Source organism: Anolis sagrei, chromosome 2 (assembly GCF_037176765.1).
Source record: "Anolis sagrei isolate rAnoSag1 chromosome 2, rAnoSag1.mat, whole genome shotgun sequence".
Lineage (NCBI taxonomy): Eukaryota > Metazoa > Chordata > Lepidosauria > Squamata > Dactyloidae > Anolis > Anolis sagrei.
In genome coordinates, this window is record NC_090022.1 from 121,163,735 (window position 1) to 121,174,957 (window position 11,223).

General features: G+C 39.4%; 1 protein-coding gene across 5 annotated transcripts in view; it reads right to left on the reverse strand.

Annotated features, from left to right (window-relative positions):
* The window catches only part of TNRC6C (trinucleotide repeat containing adaptor 6C), a 539,926-nt gene extending 533,727 nt beyond the window's left edge, over nt 1-6,199 (reverse strand). For 4 of the 5 annotated variants that reach the window (XM_060764575.2, XM_060764576.2, XM_060764577.2 and 1 more), the window contains exon 1: nt 6,111-6,199. In XM_060764575.2, coding sequence (XP_060620558.2) covers nt 6,111-6,164 — 54 coding nt within the window. In that variant the 5' untranslated portion in view covers nt 6,165-6,199. The remainder of the gene's footprint in view (nt 1-6,110) is intronic. The other variant, XM_060764579.2, reaches the window with a different exon arrangement.
* Nucleotides 6,200-11,223: the final 5,024 nt, after the last annotated feature.

Genomic DNA, 11,223 nt, shown 5'->3' on the forward strand with positions numbered 1-11,223 from the left:
TCACTGTGCAGTCCGATGCACTTTGAATCTCGTTCTCTGCTTCACCTTTTGGTGGGTGAAATGAACTTAATCCTGTTCTATATATAAGATGAAGTTACATGGATATGATATTAATTTGAATGTTTGATCTATGTGCCATTTTACTGTATAGTGGTAGGTGTATCAGATTCACTAGAGGTAGAACACGTAAGTTCTTCCTTCCCTTGGTGCTCTTATTCTTTCATCCAGCTTTATTTGTCCTATTTTTCTCTCTCCAGTCCCTCTTTCCCATTTATTAAGCACCAGGTATTATATCTGTTTTCCTCTTCTCTTTCCCTTTGATATTTTGGATAGTTTCAAACATTATGCAGCTTGGAGTGGGAAGCAGTCCAAAGGCCCAATAAAGAAATTTAGCTTACAAGCCACCCTCCACATCTATTTCTATAAGAGATTGGGGTTCCTGATGTCTAAAGATGATACTTCAATGGTGGCAGTGATGTATGATATCTTCTCAGCCATTATTGACACAGAATAGGCCTTTCACTGAGTCTAGCCCATGTTTGGCCATGGGTTTCTGCCATCCATGCTTTAGTTTCCATCCTGCTTGTTTCATTGCTGCTGTATCCTTCGTGAGCCAAGAAGCTTGTTTCACTCCACAATGAGAGTGGACACTAGCTAAAGTGATTTCCACTGCCACAATCATTTTCCCATTTCAGAGATCAACTAGTACTTTGGCAGGATCACCTGGTGTGATTGCAGGAAAATCCCCAGAACCCATCAGAAATCCATCTAGATCAGTGGTTCTTAACCTGTGGGTTCCCAGATGTTTTGGCTTTCAACATTCCTAAAATCCTAACAGCTAGTAAAAAGGCTGGGATTTCTGGGAGTTGTAGGCCAAAACACCTGGAGACCCACAGGCTGAGAACCACTGATCTAGATCCATGAACCTTGTGTGGAGTATCATTTTGATTAATCTTCCAGCCCTGCCAAGGTTGCAAGTCCCAGTGAATATACATTGCACCCAGGCATGTAGCCAGGGGGGAGGAGGGGCCTTCAGCCCCCCCCCCCCCGAAATTCTCATGGTGGTTCGCGAAAAGGCCTTACTGGTTATTATTTAAACTGCTATGTTTATTCATATCATGATCTGATCACTATACTCACTATACCCCATATGCATGGGGGTATTGGGGTAGCGATACAAAAAGTTTGCTAGGGTAGACCCTCTTTCACTCAGACTCAGCCCCCCCCCCCCAAACAAACTCAGCCCCCTCTCCCAAATCGAAATCCTGACTAGGGCCTGATCGCATCAGATAGTTTTATATCCATAACGACAGAACTATAGAAAGTTTTCCCCCTGTAATTGCTTTTGATATTGCTTTTGATATGACACAAGCTGAAATGAAAGCTTTAGTTCTATATGATGAGGGGGGAAAGTACTTCAGAAAGGGAGAAGAAACCATTTCCTCATATTTTCCATCCTCCAGGGACTTCCTATTTCCCTTCAGGTAGTAAATCCTTGCCTGAGACCCCAGAGAGGCATAGATAGGGAAAACATAGCATAGTGAGAAAGACTAAGAGAATGGAGAAGAGAGCAAATGGTTTAGTTTGAATGTTGGACTATGATTCTAGAGTTTTGAATCCTCACAAGGCCGTGCAAACTACACTGGGTTACCTAAAGCAAGTCTCACTATTTTAGCTTCTAAAGGCAATACATTTTGCCCATGATAGGTTTGCCTTAGGGATGTAATAAGCCAGAAATAACTTGAAGGCACATATAAGGACAACAGCAGCATAAAGTAGCTTCCTGTATTCCCGGGAAAAGGTGATGGAGAGTGGAGAAGCCACCTTGTGGTGGATGTTAAAGAGATTTCCTAAAGCAAGGAGAGTATTATCTTAACCTTAAGGTGACATTCTTCACACATATTCTTTACACATACAAATCTCTTTCCTCTACACACATACTATGTGATGAAGTTTAAGTGGAATGATTTAACAGAGCAATTTCTTCTTCTCTTTGCACAACTCCACCCACCCCTTTTTCTTCTCAACAAATGACACCACAATATGTGGTATGCCTTAGAAGCTGATAGTTCCCACGAAGACATCATGGAGAATATATATATATATATATCAACAACCTTGGTTCTTTTCTATACCAACTTATAAAATTTGTGTTTTTAAGGATCTCTGTGTCGACAGAAAACACTGCCTTATTTTCCGTTCCTCCAATTGCTTTGCTTGTCAGCTGATAGGTATTCAACCACCATCCTGAGTAGTGACAATTCTGATTAATCCTATCTCATCCCACTTTTTGACCACAATACTAAAGACAGTCTATCTCCATATGACTTCATATTACTAATAATTGAAATCCTTCTAGCACATTCCTCCAATTTCTGGTATGATTGGTAGATACCCAGGAGAGGGACTTTTCCATTGTAACACACAGTATGTAAAACATCCTGTCCTGTTAAGTTATATTTTTTCCCAACTCTTTACTGATGTTCCACTGCTGACTGAAGTTCAAGGAGCTTTTAAATTTACCTGGGGCATAATCATATTTAAAACTACAGCAATCTTTCTCATCTTTGCCCATAGCCGCTGCATTTGGTATATTGCTTTTTCCTATTTAATTGACTTGTTTGTTTTTTAAGTATTTATTGTTGTTGTTGTTTTGTTATGTAATCATTTCAAGCACTTTCACTTCAGAAATAGAAAAATGAAAGGATGTAAGTCCTTGAACAAACCTTCTGCTTGATGTTTTGATGTCACTTACCCATAAAGCTACTAAATAGACTATAGATCTGGGATACTGTTGAGAATAGCTCTTTCCTTGTATTATGTCAGATCATGTAAAATGAGATGGGAGTGAGAGGCAATTAGGGAGTATTCCCAGGGGTTACCTTCCTACCTTCTGCAATGATGAAATGCTTCCATGATTGGATGTCCTCTATTTATTTGAGATACAAGTCTTTTCGTAACCCTGAGCACCTCCAGACAGGAAGTTTTTGATACTAACCAATAGATCTCTTCGGTTTCATGAGTAAGGACAACTGCTTTATATATATTTTCTCTCTCTTTCTGTGAGATTGTTTATGTGTATGTACATCCCACAATGATCTGCCCAAACTAATACAGGCAGAGAGTTTATTATTGATCATTGTTAATTGCCTAATGACATGCATATGCATTTCTGGCATCGATGTAGATGCCACAAAGGGATAATTATGAGCATACCAACTGAAAAGTTCAAAAGTCAGATTAAATCAAGACTATAATCTTTTTGACATCATTTGATCATTATTCAATCACCTTTTTATTAAAGATGCGCTTCACCCTGCGATTTGGGATATATTGTCATCTTCTGCAATATATTCAAGGGCTTATCTCAGACTTTTCTGTGAATTTTAAAAATATGCTGTAACCCCTTTAATCCACAGTGTAGCATTCATTTGGAAGTGAAGCTGCATTAAATAATAAGTGGAAATGGGGCCTTAGTCTACTTTAGAAATAACTTCTGAAAAAGAGTGAACACATTTTTTAAAACCCCCAGTGTGCTTCAAAATTCTTGTTATCTTTTCCCAGACCTGAGCAGATGCAGATTGGGCAAAACAACAAAGTGCCTTGTAATTTTGTACATTTCATCCAGTACAAGCTTTTGTGAAATGCAAGCCAGTAGCTACCCCCGAAAAGTGACCAAGCAAAGCAGTCTTTCACTCATGTTGAATATCAACCACAAGATGGCTCCCTGAGCATTCTCTTTAAATAGTTTGCTTGCTTTCTGAAGAGGCTGTCTTGCTAAAAACAACTGCTTGACTTACCTTTCTGTGCATGTTGCCTAAGGCAAAAGTCATATCCCGGTAACTACTCAAGTTTATCTTTTTAAAAATAAAGAGAAAATTCAATCATGCTGCTCATTGTCCCAATGGCACTTACTGTAATTAGGTACAAAAGCTACTAGAAGGAGTCCCTTGAAGTCTGTGCCATCTACTACATTCCATCTTGAGAATCTGACCATACAGACTTCAAGAAATCTGTATTCAGTTAGCCTTTCTCTGCTTTTTACAACTTATTCTATGAAGAGATCTGGGGTTCCGGAAAGCTTGCCCACAGTTTTACAAATATTTAGACTCGCTGTACATTTTGGATTTTTTTCTTGATTAACACAACTTTGTTTTCTTACTTTCAAAGCATTGTCTCTTATCCTAAGGTACCATTGCTCAGTTATGAATAATGCACATAGCGGATATACTGGGCTAGGGATGATCAGATTATTATCAATAAGTATGAGGATACCTTCGTGACTGTCCTTGGATTATGTGGCTGGTCACCATCATGTTGCTGTAGATTAGTGGTGCCCTCCAGGTGTTTGGGACTCTAACTCCCAGAAGCTCTGGCCAGCTTGTGTAGTGATCAGGAATTTTGGGAAGTGAAGTCCAGAACATCTGAGGGACCAAAGGTTGGACACCACTGTTCTAGATGATCCTTGGATCTGATTCTAATCCAGAAAAAGAATCAGGGCTTGGGAAGTTACTTTTAAGAACAATGACTGGCAGCCTACATTTCAGTTATGGATTTGTAACCTAAAGTTACAGATCTGTATCTGCTCCATATTTAGCCATGTTTCACATTCACAATTGTGGTGCTACTGCCATGACTGCAAATGTCCATCCAAACATACCTTGAATATCATTTGAAGTGGGGTGCAAGGAAAACAAAAGAGCCATCACCCACAAAGAGTGATTGAAAGTCTGTTGTTGTGGTAAGCCGGCTAGAGCAAGATGATGTTTCTATCTCCCTCCTACCGCAATCAACGCTGTGACAATAAAAAGTAGGGTCCTCATTGCACAGCAAATCATTGGTGGAAGGGAGCTGAGAAATGTCATCATGCTGTACCCTGATTTTTAAGAGAACAGGCACCCATTTCTCCATGTGGCTGCTAGCATTTAGAGTGGGGTTTTGGAATCTGGACTGGAGACAAAATGAAGTTATTCATTCATAAGTATTTATTTAATATAGTACATTATGGATTATAATGACATACTGGAGCCATACATAACTGAAGGATAATACCCTGGGTCTCCTTAAAAGTAATTTTCTAAGTTCTGGAAACACATCATATATAAATGGAAATTTGATTTAACACGCAACTCTAGAAATTTCTCCCAGAGAGACCACTGGCTCCAGGTTTTGGCTCACTGGCCCCAAATGATATAGGTATTCCTTGTCCTGGATAGCATTTTACCAAACTAAGTGCTATCCATGGGACATCTATTGCATTTAAATCCCTATATGCATAAATTTCAAAAGAAAGGGCGTAGTAATCATGCAAGGAAAAAGCAGTTATTAAGGTGGTTTAATGCAATGAGAAAAGGTTAGCAGAAACACCAAGTTCACGATCACTCCATTTGCCAGATGGAACAGGTACATGTGGTTTGTGTTATGTGCATTCAGTTTCCATACTTCTAAGTTCTGAAAATCACACTTATGACCAAGTCATAAAATAAAAAAAATTCTATGTGTCTGGTAAACATTTCAAATATTGTGTGTCAAATAAATCTGAACCTACAGTTTTCTAGGTCTCAGTTGTCTAAGTCATTTAGATACCTAAGGGGTGTTTTGTTTTATTTTAGTCTTTCCAAGTAACTTTGCATTAAGCACCCCATTTTCTCCTGCAAACATCTGGTTATTCATACATCTTGGATGCCTCCCAGGGGATCTCTGATAAATGAAAGCACGCTGGGTATACATTATGTGTCTACTTACAATGGTACATTTTTACAGCTGAATACCACAAACATGCATATAAATCATTACATCATAAAAAATGTCATTAGGAAGTACTAAAGTTTCCAAAATTTAATGCATATTGTCCTAGCTGTAAAAGACAATACCTGAGAAAACCAGCTAGGATTACAATCAACAAATTGGTACAAAATGGAAGGAGGAGCTAAACCAAATGTTAGCTATAAATTTTGTGAACACCACTGTTAGATATTCTTTGTTGTAGAAATTGTACAGCTCAGAGTTATGACACTCATTCTCCATAGTATCTCAGTACTCAGCATTTGCGACAAAAACAAAAGACAACCCTGGCCTGCAATCGCTCTTTGTGCAAGCTATTGTCTTACCTGGCTAGGTTGGACTGCAGAATCTTTGATGCTGACCTTCCCATGAAAAGCCATTCAAGCCCATCCTCCCTGAAGACTCTTCTGGAGATCAGCGGCATCTCTGCATGAGGAACATGTGACGGTCAGTTTAAACAAGGAAGGACACATCAATTTACCAAAGGCCTAGTGCACAACATGTTGCTGCCTAAGGCAGAAGAACCGATAACCTGCCCTCCCCAGTCATCTGGGTTGCAAGATCCTCAAAGCGAGCCAAATTCTTTGGGCATACAAGGAGGGGAAAAATCCCATAAACACTTTTCCTCATATCTGGCACTGAACAAAATTATAACAAACCAAATAAATATGATTTAATTGCATAATTAATTAATTGTATGATTGATTGATTGCACTGAAAACCTTCCAAAGATGCTCTGTGGGAGAAAAATCCTTCTCTACCTAGGAATTTGTCAATTACACTTATACCCTCGCTTCCCTACATCATGGTGATGTAGATTCCTCACTTCTTCCCCATTTGATCATCATATCAACCCACATTATTTTACATTACATTTTTTCTTAATTGGATATATAACAAATGTAAAACAGATTTCTAAAAGTTTTCCCATTCATAACCATCTGTTGTATGATATAATAAATCAGGTTTGTGACAGTTCTTCCTTCCTGATTGTGATCAGGTAACTCAAACTAAAAATCAATTCCAAGTGTTGCCATAACTTTCTGACCTCCTCCTGTTTCTACATATGGTTTCATTAAACATAGGATCTTTTACTCTTTGGGGATCAGTTACAAAGAATGCTAAGCTCAAATGCTTCTGAATAGTTCAGCCCACTGGATCTTCTTGTGTTAATACTTTGAGTCTTCTTATCTAAATCATGCTATATCCCTAACAAGCAGGAAGAAGTTTTGCAAAATCCAAGAGAACTATAATTTAAATTAAAACATAAAGTTTTTCAAAATTAATTTTAAATACTTATTTTATATTCTAAAAAAAAAAAGAATTTCCAAAAGTTTGCTTAGAAGGCACACAACAGAGTTGCCAGATCAAATCCAAAACTTTACTAGGATCTTTATTTTGATCACAGCAAGTTTGGGAACTCTTTGTTTGGCTATGTAGGTTTTTAAAAAACGTATTAGGAGTTTACTTAATAAAACAGTAAAATATATCCTACCCTCCACCAGCACTGACAACATTACATGATTCTAAGTGTAACCAAATAATTACTTGTAGAGATAGCAACAAATGTAAGTAGTCAATATCCAAAAAGTGCCCCTTATGACTTCCGGTTGGGCGGCAATGGCAGCTGGCAGGGCTCCGGGGACTCTCCCGAGAGCCAACCCTTAAGCTGCAAGCAGAGGGGGTGTAACCCTCAACCCTTGGACCGGATCGAGTGTCCAAGAGACGCTATCTCCATAGCACCTCGAACCGACGGTCTAAGAGTGGGTCCCCCTCAAGGAGACTCACCAAAGACCCGGACGAGAGGAGGCTGGGAGCTGCGGCTTGCTGCAGGGGACCCGGTCCCAGGGAACTGGGAACTGGGATAACAGCCGACCGTGCGCTATTTTAAAGCGGTGAGAGTGGTGGGATCTGGGAGACGGCACACCAGCAGCTGGAAGCGGAGCCCAGAAAGGGTAAGACTTAATAAAACAGTAAAATATATCCTACCCTCCACCAGCACTGACAACATTACATGATTCTAAGTGTAACCAAATAATTACTTGTAGAGATAGCAACAAATGTAAGTAGTCAATATCCAAAAAGTGCCCCTTATGATAGCTCCCAACTTATGTGGTTCAATTGTGAACCATGTCTAGAGCATGCCATATATGTTATAAACAAATGTCATACTGTCTGAAATATATATTTATGGTTGCGAAGTACTTTTTAAGTAGAGGGACAATTGATGGTCCCTCAGACCACTGGAGGAGGTGGACTATAGGTTGGGGAAAAAATGAACGAATTCCTATGCACACTGAACATATCTTATTTGTAGTAAAAAAATCATGAAAGAACAATACAATATTTAAAATAAAGTATAATTACCAGCATTACAATGGGAAGTGTGGGCTTACTTTTGGTTGATGTGATAGTCAAGTTAATTAGGATTGTTGTTGTGTGACTTCATGTCATTTCAGACTTAGGGTTACCCTAAGTCTAAAGTTTAGGGCAGGGACTGGGTAAATGATCTCGGTGGGCCGCATCCAGTCCTCAGGCCTCTGTTTGGGGACCCTGTACTGGGTGATCTTGGGCAAGTCGCACTGTCTTAGCCTCATGTATTGATAGAATGTATTAATTTGGGGGGGGGGGGGGGAAGAGATGTGACCATCATTACATAGAAAGATACACATTTTTGTGAAAGGGAATGGTTCTTGGTCTAAGGAAGGAGATAGGTCTATGCCGTAATTATCAAGTGTTCCATTGCTTCCATATAACTGTGAAAACTGGGTAACGTAAATGTGTAATAGCACAGAAATGTTTCTGGATATATATACAATACATTATAAGTATAAAATATCAATAAACTTCATTGTGGCTACCAAGAAGTTTTACAGAGAGGATTAGCTGTACTTAATGCTTCTTTACCAGATGTGGTTTGCCCAGTATCTCAAATCCTGTAGAGATGGCAATTTTCACTAGTCACCCAGCTACTTTTCCTTCCTTCCTTCTTCCCTCCCTCCCTCCTTCCCTTTATTTATTTATTCAAAGTTTTAATGGCTTGCTAGCCAACAGCTCTCCCTATCTGGTCATCTTTAATTCTTCTTCATGTAAGCTTGCTGCCCTGCAGCATGAATCTGTTGCTTTTTGTTTGTATTCCAGTTCCATCATGTTTTTGAAGTTCCTCCTCCAACTTCAGTCTGCCTTCTCAAACAAAATGGAATGCATTCATTTTCTCTTGACTTACTCCTTCCTCTCTGAACTTTCCATGTTTTTGTCCCTTGAATCCAATCCTTTGTTCTCACTGCCTCATTAATATGTCATGACCAGGTGGCAGAATACATTTGAGGCCTTTAAAAGCCCCAAGAAAATGGATTCTGTTACCTCCAGGATTCTGGAGGCTATGGTTTGGTTGTGGGAGAGAATACTGTGGCTTTGCTAGAGAAAGATGGTTGATACTCCCATTACAATATTTATTTAATATATTTGACCAGTTGTTGTTTTATTTAGATTGAATCCATATATTTGCATATTTCACTAGGTCTACTGTGAAAGCTAGCCCAGATAGCAGTGTGCAAACGTTTATGTCTCACTATCAACGCTGAGGAAAGATTCACCTGTCAATCCAACTTTTGCACAAAGAAACAGGAGAGTGCTATTTTGTTCTTTGCCAATGTCATCTTGATTAAGATCTGAAACTTATTTACAAATAAATACAGGGCATTACAGATACTTTTATGTGTGAATTTTAAAGCTGCAATCCTATAATGCTTATTTGGAAATAAGACCGACTGAACCTAGCAAATTTATTTCAGAGTAAACCTGAATACGTTTATGCTGCATATTGACTGTGAACTATGTTTGCATGATTTATGAGAGGAATACATTATAATTATAAATCTAGAATACAGTGGAAAGAAGGCAAGCATCACTTAAACTTGCTATTCTTTCTATTAGGACCTTCTCACATGCACCACCGTAATCTCCCTGGATCACCGCAGATTGCAGTGATACCAGCAGCACTCATCCAGGGCGCATGGCAACCTGTTGTCTTGCACCCTGTCATGGTTTAAAAAATAAATGTCATAATTAAAATGGTAAGGTACTGAGGCCTTTAGACTTGGCCACATTGCAAAATGCAGAGTCACTCATGTCTAGGCCTAGGCACTCTGTAAATTAATTAATTGAAAACAACCAGTTTTATCCACAGTCATGACTGCATTTTACAAATTTTAATATTTTATTATGCAATATTGTAGGTGTGTGCGGTAATCTCATGTTATTATCATGTTTGTGAGATTACAATTGCCCCAAATATTGTTTATTTGAGCCGCCCCCAAGTCCCTTTGGGGAGATGATGGCAGGGTACAAATAAAATGTATTATTATTATTATTATTATTATTATTATTATTATTATTTATTAGCACAGTCAGGTGACTGAGCTAGTGACTCATGGGGGAGAGTAAAAAAAAGCAGATACCTCCTATGTGCTCAGCATAGTCTGTTGTAGGACAATGGAGCTGTGGATGGGGCAAAGAGCTGAGATAGAGAGTGTGTATATTGTGTATATAGCTTTGTCTTCTGAAGCAAGTGAAGATAAAGCTTTCCTGCATACTGCAGTGAAAGGACTTCTATTATTATTATTGCACAGTGAAGTTTCCTGCATTGCTCAAGGACTCTAGGACCCAGCTGACTCATGGCTTGGGGGTGCTTCCAGTACTCTACTGAGGCAGAGGAAAATACCTGACATGCCCCACATTGTCCTGGCTTCCCCCCTACCTCAGCACATATGGGGAAGCCTTCTTAAGTTGGCTCAACCATCTTTCCCAATGGAAAGATGGGAAGCCTCCTGTGGACCACCACCAGCGACAGGGTTTTTGAGGCAGGGTTTTGGCAGCAGTTCAGCCCTGGAGCCATCCCAGAAGTACTTCTCCAGGGTATGGTGAGAGCCATCGGGGTCTATGGCTGAACTGCTGAACACCTGTCATAGACCACCAAAAAATAACCCATGTGAAGAAGTCCTATGACCAATGAGGCCCATAGATCCTACTGTTGTATCACGCTCCCCCCCCTCCCCAAAAAAAGACACACAAAGCCTCCAACATGTACCAATTGCCAAAAGCCCACCCACACCCACAGAAACCTCATTTGGTGACATCATTTCCTGTCATCATTTTGGGAAGGACATGCACAAAACTTGAGGTATTCAGGCACAATGTTGGTGGGGTATATAGTCCACTGAGGAAAATTTGTCTCCATTTCTCACCTTTGTTATACTCGTCTATGCCATATGTCTTTGATCACACCATACATATTAATTCACATGTGTTAGATGAATGTCAGCAAAAAACACATCTTTTAAAGCTGTGTGGCATGCAGACAGCAAATCTTGGGTGGTCCTGTCAGACTTCTAAATGAGGAAAATTGACTTCAACAGTGAAAGATGTAAAGTTATATTA